The sequence below is a fragment of the Anolis sagrei genome, chromosome Y (genome assembly GCF_037176765.1).
Source record: "Anolis sagrei isolate rAnoSag1 chromosome Y, rAnoSag1.mat, whole genome shotgun sequence".
Taxonomy (NCBI): Eukaryota; Metazoa; Chordata; class Lepidosauria; order Squamata; family Dactyloidae; genus Anolis; species Anolis sagrei.
Genome location: NC_090035.1, coordinates 15,610,148 through 15,634,513, shown reverse-complemented (window position 1 = coordinate 15,634,513; position 24,366 = coordinate 15,610,148). Strand labels below are relative to the sequence as shown.

Below are 24,366 nucleotides of genomic sequence, written 5' to 3'. Positions count from 1 at the left end.
TTAATGTATTGTAATAACCCCAGAATTCTGCCTGGCTTAGAGGGTGATATATCAAAGTGTAGGGTCACAAATGGAATGAAATTCGGATCAAGAGCACTCCATACGACCACACTCTGCTGCAGGCCACATTGTTTGGCTTATTATTTGTTTACTTACTTACTGCATTTACTATACCGCCTTTCTCAGGCGACTCAAGGCTGTTAACAGGGTAAAATTTAATGCTTACAATATCGTAAATACAATTAAAAACATAACATATAAAAAACCATATCAATAAAATATAAACGTTGTTAAGAACGTTGTCCGGTCTCATTGTTGTCGTTCCATTTTCCTGTGTCAGTAACTCTGCATTTGGAAACGTCTTGACTTTTTCTGGAATGTTAAAAGGGAGGTGGCTGATCTAATATCTATAGGGAGGGTGTTCCACAGCCAAAGGGCCACCACCGAGAAGGCTCTGTCTCTCGTCTCCGCCAAACGTACTTGAGACAAAGGCGGTAATGAGAGCAGGGCCTCCCCATATGATCTTAAGGTCTTAGATGGTTCATAAGGGGAGATGCATTCAGATATGTGAGTTGGGCCAGAACCGTTTAGGGCTTCAAAGGCTAAAGCCAGCACTTTGAATTGTGCCCAGTAGCAAACTGGCAGTCAGTGGAACTGGCACAACAGAGGAGTTGTACGCTCCCTGAGCGCCACTCCTGTTAGCAATCTGGCTGCCGTTCATTGGACTATTTGAAGCTTCCGGACAGTCTTCAAAGGCAACCCCACATAGAGTATATTGCAGTAGTCTATATGGGATGTAACCAGAGCGTGGACTACCATGGCCAAGTCAGACTTCCCAAGGTACGAGCACAGACTTATTATTGATGTCCCTGCCAAGCACAACATTAAGAATACCCTATGGATCACTATTTTGATTGATTTAATTTAACTTTGGTTTGTTTCTTTGCTAGCTGCATAAGTAAAAGAGGAAGTCTGTGTAAATTTGAGCCTACAGATTATTTCTCTTTAATCTGTTGTCACATTAGCATTGTGACAACAGATTAAAGTTGCCTGTGCTGTTATTTAAAATATTGTCACTCTGTGTTTTCCTGTTATTTTTCTCTGTAACTCCTGCGTTCAGGGGCTTAAACTAGAAGAGCTGGCTTCATAAGAAATAGAAATGCATGGAACTTTGCTTTACTCTACTTGATTGAAACTGCAATAATGCTGGACCCACTGGCCCTCGGAAGATGCCACAGGGCCTGTCCAGATATTACCTTTACCCCAGGATCTCCTGCAACAAACAGGAGGGTAACCAAACGCCATTCTCTGTAAACGTGGAAGCAATAGACAAGAACAGCAAAACATGTGAGATTTTCAGGTGTAGGAATATCCCAGTTCTGAGCCGAAAATCCACATATTTGAATGTCTGTATGTCCCTGCACTCTGAAATCACAGGTTTTTTTTAAAAAAAATCTGGGTTTGTTCCTGGGTTTTAGATATTTGTTCCTGATTGGTCAGTTCCTAAAAAGAAGGTGACAGTTGAGTAGAAGGTGAAAACTTTATTTGTGTGCCAAAAACTTCATAAAACATGTGGAAGGCACATTTTCTCTGGCCAGGACAAAGTTGTGGCCCCTTTGTATATCTTTTCACATTAAGTGCAATGATGAACAGACATGTATAATCCAGGAAAAACACCGTCTCTGCACAGATGGCCCTGCAGAACTTATACAATGATTCGCATGTTTGCGTGTTTGCATCTTTAGTTAAGGAGCCCCCAGTGGCGCAGTGGGTTAAACCTCTGTGCCGGCAGGATGAAGACCGACAGGTCGCAGGTTTGAATCCGGGGAGAGGCGGATGACCTCCCTCTGTCAGCTCCAGCTCCTCAGGCTTCTCCCATCCTTGTGGGAGAAGCCTCCCACAAGGATGATAAAAACATCAAATCATCTGGGCGTCCCCTGGGCAACGTCCTTGCAGACAGCCAATTCTCTCACACCAGAAGCGACTTGCAATTTCTCAGGTCGCTCCTGACACGACAAAAAAAACAAACAAAATTTCGAGTGGAAGTCCTGCAACAGCCATCTTGGGGGCTGCAAAATCCTGCGACAAAGCAGCAAGTGTGGACAACGGAGGTAGAAATCCCTGGATCAACAGGTCTCTATCCAGACATCTTTTCAAGTCCCGGGTTTTGTTTTTTTGTTTTTTTTGCCCCTGACTAAAATGCATGATTTAGTGCTGTCGGGAGGAAAAGCGTGACTTCTTTCAGCACAAAGATGTTTAAATTGCACTGTTAGTTATGAAGTTAATTTCATGTTTTCTGGAATTTATAGAAGAAGAAAAACCGCCCTTAACATTTGGTTCTGTTCAAACATATCTCCCCTTACAAACCACTGAGGACTTTAAGATCATCTGGGGAGGCCCTGCTCTCAGTCCCGCCTTTGTTACAAGCACGTTTGGCAGGGACGAGAGACAGGGCCTTCTCAGTGGTGGCCCCTTGGCTATGGAACGCCCTCCTTAGGGAGATCAGATCTGCTCCCTCCCTCTTGACGTTTCGGAGGCAAGTTAAAACATGACTATTTGAGCAAGCGTTTACAAATACTGAGTAGCTAAAATAGGAAATCGAATGACCTGACAATGGAACTGGACAATGCTTGAGAATAATGAGACGCTGATGATGTTGTTTTTACTGCTTTTGTGATGTTTTATACTGTTTAATGGTTTTTATCTATATTATGTTTTATGTATACTGATTTGTTGGAAACTGCCTTGAGTCACTGAGAAAGGCGGTATACAAATACAGTAAATAAATAAATAAATAAATCCATATATTAGCTAAATATTCCCTATTATAAGTGTAATTCTTAACTTTTCCTCTTTTGATGGTTTGGACTCCGGCTCCCAAAATTCTTTGGCATTGGCCATGCTAATTTAGGGCCTTTGGGCCATGGAGTCCAATACTTCTTGAGATTTGAAAACTACAAATTGGGAATTAGTCTCCAACTCTTCTTTTGTTTGTAAAACAATTGAGCTATTTTGTGTTGATGGGATTCTTTGGGAAGAAGATAAGACATTTGCGTGTGTTTCTCAGCTCTCCCTCGGTTGAGCTCCTGGATGCAATCTTGTTAGGGTGTTTTGCTGGTTTCTGTGTGGATTTGATTGAGATAAATCCTTCCTTTGGCTTCCGTTCCGAGCACAAATCTGTTTGGTACATCCCTGCTGTAATTTGTTTTGTTGACAGAGCTCAGCTTTGTAGCAGCAGCTGTGATTCTATTTTATTTCAAAGGATGGTCAAATCCAAGGTTGCTGGGACCTGTAGGCAGAACTGCAGAATAGCATTTCTCTAAGGTTTTGCATTCTCAGGGACAGTTGAACATGATGGCTTTCCCCATGTCACACAAATTTATTCCTCCCTGCAGGGTTTCTTACTCTGGGATTTCAAGTGGAAATGTAATCCACCCTGAATCCCCTTTGGGGAGATGTTGGCGGAGTATAAATAACATTGATTGGTATCATTATTATTATTATTATTATTATTATTATTATTATTTATCTGTTTCCTGATCCTTGCAGATGGAGATGTCAGGGACTGATTCTGGCACATTCTGCTAATATTGTGGCCAAGTCCCCTTCTCCCTAAGAATAACCATCCACCTGCCTGACTTTTTGCATGTTATAGGATTACTGAGAAGATCTGGGATGAAATCCCCAAAGAGCTATGTGAACCTTGGGCCAATTTGCCAGTATATCGCAATATACTGGCTCTTGACCATCCAACATTTCATAGATGAAAAATGTGACCTGTGTAGCCAAGCAGTACCGGAAAGTGGCCAAGATAGCAAATGTTATTAATGAGGAAGAACACATACGTTAGGAGAGGCTACAGCAGCTTGTTTTTTACCAAATTCAACCCCTTTTTCTTTCCTCTCCTGAATTAATTGAGTACAGAGTTTGAACTCACTTTGGAGCAACTGGCACAGGCAGAAGACTACAGGGAGAAAGTGAGGTATTTTTAAAGCATCTAAGAAAGTGCTATGACACAGAACTAAGCAGGATTATCCTTGTTGCACTCTCGCCTTGAGACACCTTTTCACCCAGCCACACCAGAGTCCAGTAGTGCTGTCTACTAAAGCTTATTAAGAAAAGCATGTACAAAGGGAAAAGGGCATTTCCCAAAAGTGCAGTAGAGTTGAAAATACGAAATAGCGGCAATCCAAAAATATCAAAGTACATGAAAACAGGAGAGCCAAAATCCCAAGCATAAATCTGTAAGCATGAAAACAGGAACTTTACCCACGGCAAACCCTTCTAGGCAAAACCAGGAAACTTGAATCATAAACTTGAGACTCGAGACAGGAACACCATTGTCAAAGGCTTTCATGGCAGGGATCACTGGGTTGTTGTAGGTTTTTCCGGGCTATATGGCCATGTTCTGGAGGCAATTTTTCTCCTGACGTTTCGCCTGCATCTATGGCAAGCATCCCCAGAGGTAGTGAGACCTCACTACCTCTGAGGATGCTTGCCATAGATGCAGGCGAAACGTCAGGAGAAAAATTGCCTCCAGAACATGGCCATATAGCCCGGAAAAACCTACAACAACCCAGGAACATCATTCTTAAGGCAACTTGTCTCCTCTAAGAGAGACAGAGTAAACATCACCTAATTTAAGACAGACCAAGAGGCCATGAGATCATGGTGAACACATCTGGGCTTCAAGGACTTCTCACAGATTCTTTCAGAATGTCTAATTAATCTGTCCTTCACTCCCTCTGTTCTCAAACCTAATCTGACTTCATGGGAGAACTCCCGTTCAGCTATAGGCTATTTCACAAGGGAACTGGAATCTTCACTTTCTGTTGCCTGAGAACAAGCAACCACCTGAGAAATCCCAAACAACAGCTTCCTCAGCCTGCAAATCCCTCTGATCACTAGCAGACTCTTCACATTTCAACTCTGTACCCTCATCCTCTGAAAGGCCACCAGAAAAATCCCCTGCCACTTGCTGAGCCACAACAATCCTTCCCAAATCAGTTGGAGGATAAATATTTCCCCCTATGCATATCCAGTTGGTCTACTAGCAAACATTGTGAGTTGTTCTCAGCCCTGCAGTGGGACATGTCTTGGCTACAGGTTTTGGATTTTGTTGTTTAAAATGACTGTGGGAACTGATAGTTTTTAAACAGAGGCTGGATGGCCATCTGTCAGGGGATTTCTGAATGCAATATTCCTGCTTCTTGGCAGGGGGTTGGACTGGATGGCCCATGAGGTCTCTTTCAACTCTTTGATTCTATGATTGTGATTTTTTTTAAATGTTGCTTGTGTAAACAATTCAGACATAAATCCTATTTTCTCCCATTCTAGGTTGTGAAGAGGTTGCAGCACCGTCCTCAGATGAGATTATAAAACTTTCAGAAGCAAATAAGTTTTGGTCAGTTCAGGAATTGTTTTGCATGGACCCAGGCACGTTCAGCAAGACTGTGGAACTCCTTGGCTCCGTGGGCAGTTTCAGTGCATCTCAGCTTACTGTGCTAAAAGAGAAAGCTAAGCAGGTATCTAACTATAGAGGCTGGGTTTCGGGAGAGAAAGGTAAAATCTAGATTCCAAAGAACTTCTTTAAATATGTACATGAGAGAACCCTATTTACAATGGAGCGAGACAGGTGAGAATAAAAAGCATATGGGGTGAACAGAGCATTAGTTCCCTCTTGAACCTATTTATTTATTTATTTACAGTATTTATATTCTGCCCTTCTCAGGGGACTCAGGGCGGTTTACAATGTACATATACATGGCAAACATTCAATGCCATAGACACACAACATATATAGAGAGACATACAGAGGCTATTTAACATTCCAGCTTCTGGCCACCAGGGGAGCTGTCGCTTCAACGTCCATTTGTGACACTGATGAAGTACTTCCTCATTCTTTGCATACTTCCTGGAGATTTTTATGGCCTCATAAATCAGTTAAATTGGCCTCCCCACATAAGTGGTACCTACATTTCCTACTTGACAGATGCAACTGTCTTTTGGGCTGCAAAGGTCGACAACAAGCTACGCAATTTTGGTCGGACGCTCACTCCGACCCGGGCTGGCTTCGCAGTCATGACCTTTCGGTCAGTAGTGATATTAATGCAGCTGACTCCCGGCCAGTACTTATAGACCAGGAATTGGGAAACTTTGGCCTTCCGGGTGTTTTGGACTTCAACTTCCACAATTCCTAACAGCCTCAGGCCCTTTCCTTTTCCCCCTCAGCCGCTTAAGCGGCTGACGGGGAAAAGGAAAGGGCCTGAGGCTGTTAGGAATTGTGGGAGTTGAAGTCCAAAACACCGAGAGGACCAAAGTTCGCCCACGACTAGACTAACAGCTCTTCTCTCTTCTCCCATTCCAATAAAAAAGCCCAATTCTGAAAACGGCTACCGCTGTTCTCAAGGATCAAACACTGCAATGTTAGAACAAAATTAAGCTGTTGTGGTCTTAACAGCAAGATTGATCGGTTGCTTTGCTGTCATGAGCTGGGAAACGACTCCTATTTTCTTTTTTAAACATTCCTCCGAGAGGGAACTCTTCATCCCAGAGAAATTACCATAAAGATTAAACATCCGCCAACTGTGCTCATCTGGCAGATACATACTTACTTCTGTAATGTGCTAAACCAGGCGTAATCCTTCGACTAGCAGGTATTTTTAGCAGAGCTACACGACTAAGCTCAAAACACAAGGCACAGCCGTGACTCTGAAATAATTGGAAGCAGGGCTTCATTTCAAAAAGTGGAAGGTTGCACCCCTCTTTATCATTTTAGACTTGACCCCTAATCCAAGTCGTAGGTAGGTGAGTTGGTAGAAAAGTACTCAACACATAATCTAGCAAATGGACAATCCAAGACAATCTGATGCTCAAACAAGTAGCAAAAGAGGCCCTTTCCACAGATGTATTAAATCCACATTGAACTGGATTATATGGCAGTGTGGACTCAGATAATCCAGTTCCAAGAATATATTATGGATTATCTGCCTTGATATTCTGGGTTTGGGGCTGTGTGGAAGGCCCCGACTCCTCCCCAAATCACAGCATCTAAAACCAGCTAAATCAGGCATGGGCAAACTTGGGCCCTCCAGCTGTTTTGGACTTCAACTCCCACAATTCCTAATAGCTGGTAGGCTGTTAGGAATTGTGGGTGTTGAAGTCCAAAACACCTGGAGGGCCGAAGTTGGCCCATGTCTGAGCTAAATTAACTGGGCACACGAGACAGAGAAATTCCACAAACATGTCACTCCTTATCTGAAAGTGAAAGGTACAATAAGAAAAAAATAAGTTTATTTAGATGTCCTTCTGTGACATCCAGGCTCTGCCATTTAAGGTGACATCCAGGCTCTGTTTTGCATTGCTTTAGGATACAGCCTTAATCCCATATCCTCTCAGATTTATTAATTTATTATTTAATAGTGTATTTAAGAGATTCTATGGCGCCTACTACACTGTCATATAAAATCCAGATTATCTGCTTTGAACTGGATTAAATGGCAGTGTAGACTCATATAACCCAGTTCAAAGCAGATAAAATGCATTATCTAGTTTGATAGTCTGTGACCCCTTCCACACAGCTGAATAAAACCCAGATTATCTGTTTTGAACTGGATTATATGGCAGTGTAGACTCATATAACCCAGTTCAAAGCAGATAATGTGCATTGTCTATTTTGATAATCTGTGACCCCTTCCACACACTGAATAAAATCCCACATTTTTTGGTTTGAACTGGAATATATGGCAGTGTGGACTCAGATAACCCAGTTCAAAGCAGATATTGTGGGATTTTCTGCCTTGATATTTTGGGGTATATGGCAGTGTAGTAGGGACCTTAAAATCATGGGTTTTAGCACCTTTCCACTACATCAGAGCACATCTTTTGGGAAGGGAATGGGTGTTAATTGCCCCTTTCAATACAAATACTTCGTTAGGTACAAGCAATATGGGATGTAGTCCCAGTCATACTTTCTAGATGGTAACATGTGTGTTTCTGTATATGCTAGTACTAATTTCATTCTTAATTTCATGATTGTTTTTAAAGGTCTGGGGCCCATTAACAAGCTGGCAGAATTATCACATAGTTTCTCTCGGGCGCATTGCCACCACATTAAACGAGACTGAAATGGGAGCTCTGAATCTGAGTTCAATTGATACAATTGCTGCCCTTAGTGAGCAGACAGAATGGAACCCTTCGCAGGTAAGTGGATCTGGGATTGGGTGCAAGGAACTTGGGGGTGGTCCTCCCATCTTTCACAATGGTTTCCCATCCAACTATACATATCAGTCCTCGATGGTCACAGATTAGTCAATAGTACTGGTCTGCTAGAAAATATTGTATTCTATATTGTACAGCAGGCAAGGGCAAACTCGGGTCCTCCAGGTGTTTTGGACTTCACTCCCAAAATTCCTAACAGCCTACTGGCTGTTAGGAATTGTGGGAGTTGAAGTCCAAAACACCTGGAGGAGGGCCCAAGTTTGCCCAGCAGGCAGTCCCGGTCAGGGTTGGCTTGATGCGCCTTCCTCTTGGCACGTTTCTCTCTTTGGTCCTCCATTCGTGCCTCTTCAAATTCCACAGCACTGCTGGTCACAGCTGACCTCCAGCTGGAGCGCTCAAGGGCCAGGGCTTCCCAGTTTTCAGTGACTATGCCAGAGTTTTTAAGGTTGGCTTTGAGCCCATCTTTAAATCTCTTTTCCTGTCCTCCAACATTCTGTTTTCCGTTCTTGAGTTCGGAGTAGAGCAACTGCTTTGGGAGACGGTGCTCGGGCATCCAGACAACGTGGCCGGTCTAGCGGAGTTGATGGCGGAGGACCATTGCTTCAGTGCTGGTGGCCTTTGCTTCTTCAAGCAGGCTGACATTTGTCCGCTTGTCTTCTCAAGAGATTTGCAGGATTTTTCGGAGGCAGTGCTGATTGAATCGTTCTAGGAGGTGCATGTGACGTCTGTAGACAGTCCACGTTTCGCAAGTGTATAGCAGGGTTGGGAGGACAATGGCTTTATAAACAAGCACCTTGGTATCCCTTCGGAAAAATGCTGCACTCGCACAGCTCAGGCAGTGTTGTATTTCAGTGTCAATGTTAACTTTTGTGGAGAGCACACAGAAAACTGGGCGACTTGGAAGGCGCTGAACAGATTGCGCTCTGGCACCACGAGATGCAGAGCCAACCTTAAGAAATGGGTCTACAAAGTAGAATCCACAACATGCGAGTGTGGAGAAGAGCAAACCACTGACCACCTGCTGCAATGCAACCTGAGCCCTGCCACATGCACAATGGAGGACCTCCTTGCGGCAACACCAGAGGCACTCCAAGTGGCCAGATACTGGTCAAAGGACATTTAATCAACTACCAAGCTTGCAAACTTTGTGTTTTGTCTGTGTCTGTTTGTTTGTTTGTTTGTTTGTTTGTTTTGTTAAAAATATAATACAAATGTCTGCTTGCTCCTGACACGATAAATAAAGAACATAATGAGAAGACAGGAAAGCTTGGAGAAGACAATAATACTGGGGGAAATGTAAGGGAAAAGGAAGAGGGGCAGACCAAGGGCAAGATGGGTGGATGGTATCTTTGAAGTGCCTGGCTTGACCTTGAAGGAGCTGGGGGTGGCCACAGCCAACAGGGAGCTCTGGCATGGGCTGGTTCATGAGATCACGAAGAGTCGGAAGTGACTGAACAAATAAACAACAACTTCACCATTACTACACCGTTGCAACAAGAGCGACCGGTCTCACAAAACCCTCTTAAAGTTCCGAGGCTTAATAAATATGGTTTTCTGTGGGCGAGCAGATGGTGACTATTGGATGGCATATGTTCTGTTTCAGAAACTAGAGCTGATTTTTTTGTGTCAGGAGCAACTTGAGAAACTGCTGATGCGGTCTATCCAATGCTGTTTTCTGAATTAGCACCCCAAATAATCAAGTTGAACAAAAAACAATTTGTAACTCTTTTGGTACTAATGTTGGAGAGTGATCCCTGGACAAAGTGGTCCCTGGTCAACAAAAGGTTGGGAACCACTGGAATAGAGAGACAGACACAAATCTCTCTTTGCTCTCCCTTCACATGGGAACAGGGAATCATTTCTTTGGACTACAACTTGCAATCCTCAGTGAAAACTTGTACTGACCATGTTGACTGATGGTTTAACGATATTGCAGTGTAGAAATCACTTTCCTGAATTTTGTTCAGAACTCATTGAAACAGCATTGTCACCATCACTTTGTCACCATCATCACCATCATTTTATTTCTTAGCCGCCTCTATTCAAGGCTCGAGGCAGGATACAACATAGTTAAAATATATTGATGGACCATTGTTGTTGTTCATTCATTCAGTCTCTTCCGATTCTTCATGACCTCATAAACCAGGCCACGCCAGAGCTCCCTGTCGGCCGTCACCACCCCCAGCTCCTTCAAGGTCAAGCCAGTCACTTCAAGGATACCATCCACCCATCTTGCCCTTGGTCAACTCCTAAATAGACCATAAAACTATTAAAAATACAAGAGCTTCCAATTATCTCCTAACCATGAGACACAGCCGAATATTAGCCAGCCTTAACAACAGAATGGCTATCCTGAAGCCAGGGCCGTAGCCAGAAAAAAATTCGGGAGGGGTTTAAATTTTCGGGGGGGGGGGGTTGAAAATTTCGCGGGGGGGGGGGATTGAAACCTGCCTCCTAGCTCACGCTGAAGCAAAGAGCACAGCAGGGGGCAGAGCAGCCTTCAATAGCCTGCAGCTCCGCCCTTGTCAACAAACCTCCACCAAGTCTGGCCTCTTTAATGAGAGCATTCAACATCCCGCCCCCCAACTTGGTTGCTTCAGTACTGTTCTGTCGCGCGTTGGGCCTGTAAATAATTGTCTTTAGAACAGGATGTGCAACCTTTGCCCAGCAGGAAGCCAGGGGGCCTAAAGATGGCTTGAGAAGTACAACAAAGTATTTTATTAATGAACAATCAAACAGAAACTTCTCTTGTCTTCAGTAAAGTTAAGCAAATGATTCCAAGCTTTTAGGCAACTGGTGAATTCCTAATCTTGCCCACGAAGGACAGGCAACTGTCTTCAATAACTTCTTCTTTAAAGAAAAATCCCCATTTTAACTTCTCCCAGGCTGACTGTAATCTAACCCTTACTGATGTGGGCTCCGCTACCGGGTCGAACTGCGTCTCGAATGCCGAGTGGACCTACCAGCAAGGCAATAGATGTTCTCCAGCTGGAGTTCTTTGGTCTTTAGGGCTGTTTTCCTGGAAATTCTGTGGAGACTCTTAAGACCTTTCTCCCCCGGAAGGTCTTAAGGGTTGAAGCTTTTGTACAGGGGAAGCTTGCACACATCCTATACATAAGCTTATGTTGCTGAGACTAACTAAAAATGGCTCTCTTCTCTTCCCAATTGCCCTGAGCAAGGGGCGGGACCAAAACTTAACAATGATGGACAAGTGACTTGGCCTATGACTGCAACCAAAGAAGCCATCTATCTGCAGAGTCCCTGAAACCTAGGACTGCAAGCAAACATTTAATACAAAGCAAATAAAGTTGGAGCTCCTGGTACAGCTGTACCAGAACAACTACATCGGCTATTCATATTGCTGCAAGTAATGACAGTGTGAATAAATTGCTAATATTTGCTTGAGATAGTGCTTGCAGTTCTGGAGGGACTCTTGATTTTTTGCATCTCATAGACTTAGCAGCATGGGGATTGGGTTAACCAGTTAAAATTCATGAGTAAACCAGGTTTTTTTAAAAAAATCTGAAACATTTCGGGGGGGGGGGGGGGGGTTGAACCCCTAACCCCCCCCCCCCCTCGCTACGGGCCTGCCTGAAGCTGTAATATTATCCCACTCAGGAGGCAAAGATGCAGACTCACAATAAGCCATTACACAGTAGACCTCTTGTATTGTTGTCTTAAAGCATGTTGTTTATTCTCCTTTTAAGTGACTGCAGAAAGTCCTTTGAAGTTAATAGACTAACAGAATGAAAAGCCCTGAAAAAGAAACCTGCCATATATGCTGTAGTTAGTCAACCTTTTATTGTGTTAGACTAAAATCCATTCCAAACCGCATTTGTGTTGGAGAGAAAGAACTCATTTATTTCTTTCAATTGTTAATGTGTTCTGTGCTGCCTTTTGGCTAATGAGCTCGAGGTGGCATATGTTAGCCTGATAATTTGTTCTCAGGGAGCGGTGTTGCTTTATATTATATATTGATTTTAAAGCCCATTCGGCTCTCTGTGAGAGCACTAGATTTTTTTTAAAAAAATTAAAGCAGCATATTTTGGGTGGAATTTCATTCCATTTCTACTGTACTTGTCTAATTGTATAAATTGGAAATGGGTGATTTTTGAGGGTCCAGGGCCAATTTTATGTTTATTGGTTCTGTACAGACTGCCAAAATTACAGAGAGAGAAAATCCTCAGACTCTTAGTATCCAGATGTCCACTTCCCTCAGTATTGGTTTTCAGTATTGGTTTTCAATAATGCAAAATAGGAGGAAACCTTTCCATATCACCTTCCAAAGCAATGCTTGATCAGTGAACAGTGCATATTACCCTAGAAATAATAATAACAAGAACATATTTGATGATGATGATGATGATGATTATTATTAGAACAAATTAGAGCCATTAGAACAAATGCCATCAAAGCCATAACTGAAAAGTCTACGACAGACCCCAAATGAAGATTCTGCAAGGAAGCAGACGAAACAATAGATCACATCCTCAACTGCTGCAAGAAGACTGCGGCAACAGACTACAAGCAGAGGCATAACACCGTTGCTCAGATGATTCATTGGAACCTGTGCCACAAATACCATCTGCTTGTGACAAAGAACTGGTGGGATCACAAGCTGGAAGAAGTTACAGAAAATGAACACGTTAAATTCCTCTGGGACTTCCGAATTCAGACAGACAGAGTTTTGGAGCACAATACTCCTGACCTCACTATCGTGTTAAAAAACAAAGTATGGATCATTGATGTTGCAATCCCAGGTAACAGCAGGATTGAAGAGAAACAACTGGAAAAGCTGACACTATACGAGGATTTAAAGATTGAACTGCAAAGACTCTGGCACAAGTCAATAAAGATGGTCCCAGTGGCGATTGGTACATTGGGTGCAGTGCCTAAAGACCTTGGCCTGCACTTAAACACAATTGGCGCTGACAAAATTACCATCTGCCAACTGCAAAAGGCCATCTTACTGGGATCTGCACACATTATTCGCCGATACATCAAACAGTCCTAGACACTTGGGAAGTGTCCGACCTATGATCCAATACAACAGCCAGCAAAGTGATCTTGTATTGTCGAAGGCTTTCATGGCCGGAATCACTCAGTTCTTGTGGGTTTTTTCGGGCCTCTAGAAAATGCCTCTAGAACATGGCCATATAGCCCGAAAAAACCCACAAGAACGAAAGTGATCTTGTCTGCTGTGGATTCATCTTGTTGTGTTTCATATTATTATTATTATTATTATTATTATTATTCATGGGGGGAAAGAAGTATAGATCATTGATGTTGCAATCCCAGGTGACAGCAGAATTGACGAGAAGCAACTGGAGAAGCTTAAATATTATGATGATTTAAAAATAAAACTGCAAAGACCGTGGCACGAGCCTGTCAGGGTGGCCCCAGTAGCGATCGGCACACTGGGTGCAGTGCCTAAATACCTTAGCCTGCAATTAAACACAATCGACGCTGACAAAATTACCATCTGTCAACTGCAAAAGGCTGCCCTACTCTGATCTGGACACATTATTCACCGATACATCACACAAACCTAGACACTTGGAAAGTGTCCAACGTGTGATGAAATACAAAAGCCAACATAGTGATCTTGTTTGCTGTGTATTAATCTTGTTATGTATAAATAATAACAACAACAACAACAATAACAATCCTCATTTCTTAAATAAGGAGGAGCATTACCACAAAGCAATTAGTTAACAGGTTAAATTGTTACTTGTAGTGCATTACTTTTTCCATTATATATAACGTGAAATATATCCTAAGATATGTTCCTGATTAGAAGTTCCAGAAAAATCATGTTTATAGATAACTTCATGTTTGATATAGAATCATGTTTCTTTCTCATCTAATTGTAAACAGTTATATTGTTGTTGGCTGATTCCTTTCCCCAGGCCCAGGCCATTTTACATGGTTTTCTGGAAGACTCTGGCCAAGTGATGACCACTTTGAAAAGCTTTGATTTGGCAGGACTGGGTGCCAGCCTGTGTGCACTGAATACTACAGAGATTGCAGCCATAAATGCAATTGAATTCAGGTATGAGATTTTCATAGGGGTAGCCTACTCATTTGAATTAATGCAGTTTGACCCATTCCCCAAACCAACCTCACCTATTGATATGGTCATCATCTTCAAGCATCTGTTGTGTACATTGGGCTAGCCATATTGTGTTAACCAGAGCCAACCCATTAAGCACATCATAGACTCATTTCCCAATGCCACACAGTACTGGGTTGTTGTAGATTTTTGGGGGGTTATATTGCCATGTTCTAGGCATTTTTTTCTGACGTTTCACCTGCATCTATGGCAAGCATCCTCCGAGGATGCTTGCCATAGATGCAGGTGAAACGTCAGGAGAAAATGCCTCTAGAACATGGCCATATAACTCAAAAAAACCTACAACAACCCAGTGATTCCAGCTATGAAAGCCTTCGACAATACACCACACAGTATTCCTTTCTGATCACAACCTTCTCAGAGGTGGACCACTAAATGGACTGACACTTCAAATGCTCCAATGACAGTTTATTGAATTTCCCAACACATGAAAAGCCAACCAGCAAAGATGTCCGACAGAGTCCTGAGCCACTCAGGACACAGATTCTAGCCCAATGGTTTTTCAGCCAATCAGAAGCTAGTGCGAGCTTCTTGAATAGCTGTCAATAAAATTAAAATATTCTGTGGTTGCAGTTGTGGTGTATCAGGGACCTTCCACACAGCCATATAACCCGGTGTATCACGGCAGATAATCCACAATATCTGCTTTGAACTGGGTTATCTGAGTCCGCACTGCCACATAACCCTCAAGCAGACAAGAGTTCTTTCTCCCACCCTGGACATTATTCCACAGTTATATAAACCCCACTTTCATAGTTTCCAACTGACGTCACAACCTCTGAGGATGCCTGCCATAGATGTAGGTGAAACGTCAGGAGAGAATTCTTCTGGAACATGGCCATACAGCCCGAAAAACTCACAGCAACCAAGTGATTCCAGCCATGAAAGCCTTCAACAATACATTATCTAGAGACATATCTCTCCATACTCACAAGAGAAGATAGAAGACTCAGAGGCTCATATAAATACTCAGAAAAGCTTTGGGAAACACGTACTCTATTTGTGTTCTGAAGTTTTTTCATCTTCATCCATAAATTGTGTCAATCAAGGCAAATTTCAACAGCAGTAAGAAGGTTTCAATACAATGCATTTCCAGACTTTACAGGATGTGAATATTTCTCCCTTTTCATAGTGCTGTGGTTGCAAGAATCGGTTCTTTGTCATGTAGCCCAATTGTCCTGGAAGGTTTTAAAAAGAAAGCAGAGTCTGTGTTTGGGATCGCTGCAACCTGGGATAGATCTATCTTGCAGGAGATTGGTACCATCGCAGGTAAGGTAGCATCCATCACAATTGTTTTTCTCTTTGTCAGAATACCACTATTCTCCTTTCTATCCCTCGAGTATGCTATTTATTGAACCTTTGTTCAATTGCCTAATTGCCTAACCTTCAATGTGACTTCTAGATATAAGAATACTGCAAGAATAACTAGGACATTAGTAAACTTAGTGTACAAATTACAGTCTGTTCTCCACATTTGAGGGTTTGGCATTTGCAGGTTTGACTATTCATGGATTTGATTAAAATCTTCTCTATATGAATTGTTGTTGTTGTTGTGGTTGTTATCATACTAGCTTGAGTATCCGGCATTTATTTACTTTATTTATTTACTTACTTACTTTATTTCTATACCGCTTTTCTCAGCCCTCAGGCAACTCAAAGCGGTGAACAACATTGTTACAAAACATCACGAGACAAGTATAGGGCAATTAAAAACAATTGTAACATAAATCATTAAAAGTCAGTATAACAATCATTAGCGCCTCAACAGTAAAATCAGAATCCAGTCTCATCATCCATTTTTCCGTATTCCTATGTTCAATTACACTGTTTAATCAAATGCTTGTTCGAACAGCCAGGTCTTCACTTTCCTCCAAAATGCCAGCAGGGAGGGGGCTGATCTGATATCTGCAGGCAGGGCGTTCCACAGCCGAGGGGCCACCACTGAGAAGGCCCTGTCTCTCACCCCCGCCAAGCACGCCTGTGATGCAGGCGGGACAGAGAGCAGGGCCTCCCCAGATGATCTTAGTGTCCTAGTCGGCATTGCCCGGGTTATTTGAGTCCATTTTAATTGTACAAAATGTACAAAGTTGTGGGTTAACTACAATTCACATCATGCCAAGTTAACCCCAAAAAACTCCATCAGTGCTTAAAGTTTGTTATGTTGGGCAAATTTGCTCTAGATGAATCATCGGTGGGGTTCAGTGTGCTCTCTGGCTGTAGGGCAAACTACAATTCCCAATATGATGAGTCAGTCCCCTTAAACCCCTCCAGTAGGTTGAGTTAGTCATGGGGGTTCTGTGTGCTAAGTTTGGTCCAGGTCCATCATTGGTGGAGGTCACCATTTCTCTGGTTGTGGGTGAACTATATTTTAATCAAATGTACTGAATGTTGAGCATAGAATAGTGCTAGAGGACCTAGAAATTCCTAGAGAAGTGTTATCTCAGATTTTTAAATATATATATATTTAAAATTTGTGATTTTTCTTTTTAATGGGGGTCCTGTGTACCCAATCCTGATAATGTTAGAATAATAATAATAATTAATAAACTACAACTCCCAGAAAGGAAGGTCAGTTCCCCCAAACCCCTCCAGTAATTAAATTTGGCACATCAGGCCTGTGTACCAAGTTTGGTCCAGATCCCTTGGTGTTTGGGTTCACAGTGCTCTCTGGATATAGGTGAACTACAACTCCCCCAAATAAAGGTAAATTTTCCCCAAAGACTATCCAGTATTTTTTGCTGGTCATGGAGGCTATGTGTGCCAAGTGTGGTCCAATTCCATCTTTGGTGGAGTTCAGAGTTCTCATTGGTTGCAGATGAACTATAAATCCCAATACCTACAACTCCAATAATTTTGGAAGACTGGCAGTATACTAAAGTCTACAGGTATATGACAGCTACCAAGCCTTACTCCTTTCCAATGACCACCTCGTGTCTATCAACAACGCCCTAATCCAGCATTTAAGCATTTTAAAATCCATTCAAATCCATGAGCTCAGTTGTGTCATCTAGAGAGGGAAGAAACAGATGGATACATTGGTTTGTCAATGATCCATGTTAATGCCATAGGCAAATATTCCTACATTGTGTTCTCTTGTTTACATATTAATCACATTCCAATTACATTTGTGTAAAATTGATACATACATTTTCCAAAACTGTTTTTAAGTATTTTCCATTTTGGAACTGTGTAGCAAAACCTAGACAAATACAAGACCAAAACAATACATTACATTATGATTCATCTTTACTGATCAGGAGATGGAAATGTGGTCAGTTCACATCTGAATTCCCAGTAAATGAATTCCTCAGCCATGTGGGCCATATATGTGTGTTTTGCCTGTCGACATATATCAATCTCATACATTTCATAAAGGGTTTTTTTAAGGCAAAGGAACCCTCAATGTGGTTTTGCATTTGAAATATAGCCCTCAATATCTGGGATTCCTTGGTGATCTCACATCCAAATACTAACCAAGGCCAAACTTACTTTTCTTCCAGAATCAGACAGGATTTGGGGCTTTTGGGGAATCTAGATGCCTTAATAACGCATCTGCATTACCCCAAGACTGAAATCTAAAGTAACATCTACTCAAATATAGTTCCATTAAGGGCACATCTACACCAGGCATTTGTTTTGGACTTCAGCTCCCACAATTCCTTACAGCCGGTAGACTATGATGAATTATGGAAGTTGGATGTCCAAAACATCTGGAGGGCCAAAGTTTGCTCATGTCTGATCTGCACTGTAAAATTAATGGAGTTTGACACCCCTTTAACTGCCCTGGCTTTTGTGTGTGTGTGTGTGTGTGTGTGTGTGTGTGTGTGTGTGTGTGTCAGGAGTGACTTGCTAAACTACAAGTAGCTTCTGGTGTGAGAGAACTGGCCGTCTGCAAGGACGTTGCCCAGGGGACACCCGGATGTTTGAAGTTTTACCATCCTGTGGTAGGCTTCTCTCATGTCCCCTCACGGGAAGCTAGAGCTTGACAGACGGGAGCTTACCCTGCTCCCTGGATTCAAACTGCCAACCTGTCAATTGACCAGTTCAGCCGACACAAGGGTTTAACCCATTGTGACACTGGGGGCTGCATAGCACTACCCTGGCTCAGTGCTATGTGTGCTGTCACGTACTGGGCCTATGACAATGTCTGTTTACAGGACGTGCTTTCTTTATGCCCAATGGGACGCCGGGGTGCCTCAGCTAAGGGGTCCCATAGGTTTCCCAACACAAAGTTCTGTAGAGGCTCAAACTAGGTTCAACAAAGTTCTTTATTAAGGCTTAAATCTTTGAACAAATGAATTAAATGCTTTATAATCTTGAAAAACTAGTAGCTTTCTTGATCTGCCAACAAGGGACAGGCAACTGCTTGATAAACTGTTCCTATCTTCTTTAGGGGAACCTTCCGACCCCTCCTTGGGCAATCTTTCTTTACCCTGCTGGCGTGAGGCCCCAACTCCCGGCTCCAAGCCGCATTATGGATAGCCTGAGTGGTCCCTTACCAGGCAATGGTTGCTGTAGATCTGCCAAGCTGGTGTCCTGTAGATTTGCCCCACGAAGGCTGTGGAACCATTCCTTTATTTTCCAGCAAAAGCTGGCTGTATTCCCCCAGCTAAAGCTGTGGAACTGTAACTTTACTCACCAGCAAAGCTGTAGAGGTTTTCCCTTTTCCCTAGCAAAAGCTGGCTGTAGAGCTAGATCTTTAACCCCAGCAAAGCTGTAAGAAGTGAAACTTTTTGCAGGTGGGACAGAGAAAGCCCACACATCCTGCTGTAAGGCTCCAAACTGTGAGACTGAACTAAAAGTCCCCTTTTCCCTCCAAACCTGGGGAAAGGGACAGATCTAAAGGCTTTATTGATGACTGATAGGTTGTTGGCCCTATGACTGCAACCTGGGGAAAGCTACCCAATTGCAAAATGCATGGCCCAAATAGATTCATGCAAACTAACAGTGCAAGAAAAGGAAATTCAAATCTTCTGGCACAACCGCACCAGCACACCATGGAATGCTGGGAGTTATAATTTGGTGAGGACACAGCACTCTTTGGCAGAGAAGTTTGTAAAATTAGAACTCCCAGGTGGTCTCAAACTCCATTAAGTCTGTACTGTAGATGCACCTAAAGTTACATCTTCTTAATGTTGTCTTGGATTGTTTGTCATCAGCCAATGTAAGAGATGCCATGATGGATCAAGATACTTATTTCTGCATAGAACTGGTGATGTTCCTGTGCAAACAAGGTGCCGATTATTACCCACTGAAATTGAAGGGATGGGAATAGCAAAAGGAAACGACAGCTTTGAAACAGGATCAAAGGAAAGCAAGCATTGGATTAATAAAGTGCACTTTTACCATAGTTGCTTCACATCAAACACCCATTTAATTGTGGAGCTTCTCCTTGTTGTCTTAAAGACCTGATTTCCCAGCGGTGACTGAAAACATTTTACAATCAAATATTGATCGGCTGGAGCTGGAGGCGGCTCGGAAATGTGCATCAGCCCCAAATGTCTCCCAATTAACGTGCCGATGCTCTTCTGATCTCTCATCTCTCTATCTCTCTCTCTTTCTCTCTTCCTTTCCAGTGGGTTTAAATGACACAGAATTAAAAGCTGTCAATAAAGAATTGATGCCTTATTTCCACCCCACAGCAATAAAATGTATCCCTGATGAAATGTTCAAAGTAAGTATGTGGTCAATCCAGTTAAACCCCCCCCCCCCCCAAATTACATTTGCTTTGCTTTAAATAAATGGCAGTTGTGGATATGTTTGCACCATCCCTGAATATAACGAAAGACACAGGGAAGGAAGTCAGAATAGAACCTTGATTTTCCAGTGTATTCAGGCAAAAGCAACCTGCTGCAGCCACTAACTTTTCCGTCAGCAAGTTCAGCAGCTCAACGGATCTTTAGCCTTAGTGCCTTGATTGTTAAAGTGTAGAAGGGCCTACACCTTGTATTGTCGAAGGCTTTCATGGCTGGAATCACTAAGTTCTTAGTGGTTTTTTTCGGGCTATAGGGCCATGTTCTAGAGGCATTTCTCCTGACGTTTCGCCTGCATCTATGGCAAGCATCCTCAGAGGTAGTGAGGTCTGTTGGAATTAGGACAGTGGGTTTATATATCTGTGGAATGGCTGGGGTGGGGCAAAGAGCTCTTCTCTGCTGGAGCTAGGCGTGAATGTTTCAACTGACCACCTTCATTAGCATATGAAGGCCTGGCTGAGCCTGGGAAAATCTTTTGTTGAGAGGTGTTAAGATGTGCCTGGTTGTTTCCTCTCTGCTGTTTTACTGTTGTAATTTTAGAGTTGTTTTTGTGTTACCAGTATTTAAAAATCTCTAAAATTACAACAGCAAAACAGCAGAGAGGAAACAACCAGGCACATCTTAACACCTCTCAACAAAAGATTTTCCCAGGCTCAGCCAGGCCTTCAAATGCTAATGAAGGTGGTCAGTTGAAACATTCACATCTAGCTCCAGCAGAGAAGAGCTCTTTGCCCCACCCCAGCCATTCCACAGATATATAAACCCATTGTCCTAATTCCAACAGACCTCACTACCTCTGAGGATGCTTGCCATAGATGCAGGCGAAACGTCAGGAGAAATGCCTCTAGAACATGGCCCTATAGCCCAAAAAAAACCACAAGAACCTGGCCTACACCTTGTTTTAGGAAACAATGTCTGTTTCTGGAGGCTCCCAAGAGTGTGTATGTGCTTAAATTCCTTCTTTAGGAGTGATCCAGGGATGATGATGTGTTGCCAGTCCCTGTTCTATATTTAAAAGGTAGAAAAAGCCTATCTCCATGCGGGAAATGATGATTTAAAATCCTAGTTATCTTTCAGAGTTACTCAGAAGTACTTCAGTAGCTGTCAGCTGGACAAATTGCCTTTATTGTTCTCCATGGAAAGATAATTATTGTACAATTATAATAAGTGTTTGGTTATAAAAGGAGGCTTAAAGATGTGTCCACACTCCACGCTGCAGATTTATTTTTTTGCAGGAAAGATATGACAGTGAGACAATCTATGGCATCCCCTTGTTTATGAAGGGCTTTTGGCAAGCGTGGATAAAAATAGATGACAGATCCTAGAGTTGCTGATGTGAAAGGATAGGACAGAAACTGCTCGGAGGAGAAAATATCATATACTGGAGGCTGAACGTTGCAGGTGTTTTTTCCTCACCACTCTGTGTGTTTTGTCCTAGGGGGGGAGCAAGGGGCCACCCACATATACTATCCATTAAAGCCCTCTGACATTTCACAGATGAAAATACAGTCTCTCTTTGTTAATTAGCATAGTTCCTCGAATCTAACGCTAACTTTTTGGGGCTAAATTACCTTGCAAAAATTAGGGTGTGCATTAGATTTGCGTGATATGGTAATCTTATTGCGGAGCCAAAGCTGAAAGGGAAGCTGCTTCCAGGGCACCTGGAGCTCCTGTTTGAAGGATGCCACCTCTAATTTAATGTCCATGATTTAATGCTATGCAATCCTGGGATTTGTAGTTTGGTGTGGCATCAGCATTCTTTGGCAGAGAAATCTCGTAAAACTACATGCCAGGGCAGTTAAAGTGGATTCATTCTGCAGCATAGATTTTCTTTTCCACTGTTGGTACCTTTGGTATTCTAACACTTTTGTTTTGAAAGAAGGAATTATAAGCAGGCAGCAACTGTAATGCATACCTTTTGGGCCAAATTATAAAGAGTATCCCTTTTGCCTCTGTGCATTACATTTGGCAGCAATTTTTTTTTTGTTTCACAGTTTTGAAAATCGGAGTGCGCGTTAGATTCGATGTAGCATTAAACTCAAGAAAATTCAGGCCATAGTTAGTCATTCCTGCAAAAACTAGTTTCTGCATTACTTCCACAAGCACTTGATAGGACTTTGGTAGATAAGTGGTATCAGAGCACTCCATTGTCTCTTTGGATTACTTTTCTAGTTAATACATCTAAGGAAAAATAACAGCAATTGAAACTTCTCCATTCTGCTTCTGTGGCTGTCAGCCACTGGGGACTAGTACCTTTTGTAGTTTTATTTATGCAACTAGCCGTCCCCAGCCACGGATTGCTGTGGCCCAGTCTGATTATCTGGAAAATAAAGTAATGAGAAAGCGTTGGTTTCTAATATTTGTAAATTTTTTATGCTTGTGGGTAAACAGTATTTCTTCTTGTTTCTTTGTGAGTGTTGATGTAGAGATTGTCTGGTTTGCCTTCTCTGGGACATGTAACATATTATTGTTCTTCTTTAGGGGTCCCTTTCAAATCTATGATATTATATCTCTCTCTGTGTGTGAATCATATATATCTATCTATATCTATGGCTGGATGGCTCTTTGTCAGGAGGGCTTTGATTACGTTTTCTTGCCCTGGTGAAGGGAGTTGGACTGGATGGCCTTAAGTATTTTCTATTAGTCATGGGAGTTCTGTGTGGGATGTTTGCCCCAATTCTGTTGTTGGTGGGGTTCAGAACGCTCTTTGATTATAGGTGAACTATAAATCCCAGTAACTACAACTCCCAAATGTCAAGGTCTATTTCCCCCAAACTCCATCTGTGTTCATATTTGGGCATATGGGATATCCATGCCAAGTTTGGTCCAGATCCATCATTGTTTGAATGCATGGTGCTCTCTGGCTAGAGGTGAACTACAACTCCCAAAATCAAGGTCAATGCTCACCAAACCTTTCTGGTGTTTTCTGTTGGTCATGGGAGTCCAGTGTGCCACGTTTGGTTCAATTCTATCGTGCTATTTGATTGAAGGTGAACTATAAATCTCAGCAACTACAACTCCCAAAAGTCAAAATCTTTTTGTTAAGTGTATTGTGTCCAAATTTGGTGTCAATTCGTCCAGTGGTTTATGAGTTCTGTTAATCCCACAAACTAACATTACATTTTTATTTATATAGATGGGCAACACCATTACTTTGAATAACTCTTTCACACCCACTTTTTAGAGTCCACATTTCATTTCTTCTTTTTTAAAAAAATAAATAAAAATAAGGACAACTGCAAGACCAAAAACCTAAAAGCTATGTCACAGAGTGAGCAGAACAAACTAGAGTTCTTGGTGGGTCTCCCAGATTTCTGTTGTCATATTTTGTTTTGCTAATAATTGAGAAATATTGGAATTTATAATTTTATTTCTAATTTCATGAGGACTAGAATTACTTATTTTTTTCTGCAATTGAATTCTGCTGAGGATCAGCAAGTTGCCAAGCCATATAAGGGAGAGAGAGATGATACATAATAAGGTTGACCACGAGAAGTATAATTTTATATAAACTCCCATTTAACTGACAAGTTAGGGACTGCAGCACTGTCAGAAAGTGGAGTAGGTTGAAAAGTGGGACCCAGATAATTTCAGCTTGCAAATACATTTTGCCTGCTGAAAAAATGAAATAACACACATTATATTCATACTTTTGAATGTATGATTGTTGAGTAATTTCAGCTAACTGCTAAAACACTAATCTGTAGTCCGGCATGCCAGATGCTCCACATGCCAGATGAAGTCACGAACCGAATATGAAGGCGAACGAACAGAAGTTTATTCTTTTCGGCCAGAAAGGATGTCAGTACAGAGTCTGTACTCTCAAAAGAACTGGCATAAAGCATACAGGGAAATACAAGGCATTTATCCACTTTGACAGTCATTTGAAATACCCTGATTGGCTAGAAAGCCAGCACAGCTAGGATCCATTCTCCTATTGTCTGGGGATTCCTCCTGAATGCCTCCTGACTGTAGGATTTTCCCCCATGGCAGGAAAAAGGAAAAGTTGCAGTTGGGTGGTTTAAAATCCAAGTCCCTTTGAGGGGCGTGAAACCAGGAAAGTGTTGATGTCAAATGTAAATGTGCCTATGATTGACTCATTGTTCAGCCTAGGTAAACATAAAGGGGTAGTTTGGAAAACACAAAGGGTGATTGGGATCACTTGATGGAATAATGGGCAGGTTTTGCCTGCAACAGGTCTGCTGATCTGTATCAGCCGATATCCCCAGTCTCATCAATGGAAGCCAGGAAGTTTCCCAA

The 24,366-nt window shown here is 42.3% G+C and overlaps 1 protein-coding gene across 1 annotated transcript in view; it reads left to right on the top strand.

The window, feature by feature from the left end:
* The window catches only part of OTOA (otoancorin), a 57,306-nt gene that overhangs the window by 24,637 nt on the left and 8,303 nt on the right, over positions 1 to 24,366 (top strand). Inside the window, exons 18-22 of the mRNA XM_067461751.1 lie at positions 5,338 to 5,525; positions 8,047 to 8,202; positions 14,130 to 14,272; positions 15,486 to 15,622; positions 19,930 to 20,027. Coding sequence (XP_067317852.1) covers positions 5,338 to 5,525; positions 8,047 to 8,202; positions 14,130 to 14,272; positions 15,486 to 15,622; positions 19,930 to 20,027 — 722 coding nt within the window. The remainder of the gene's footprint in view (positions 1 to 5,337; positions 5,526 to 8,046; positions 8,203 to 14,129; positions 14,273 to 15,485; positions 15,623 to 19,929; positions 20,028 to 24,366) is intronic.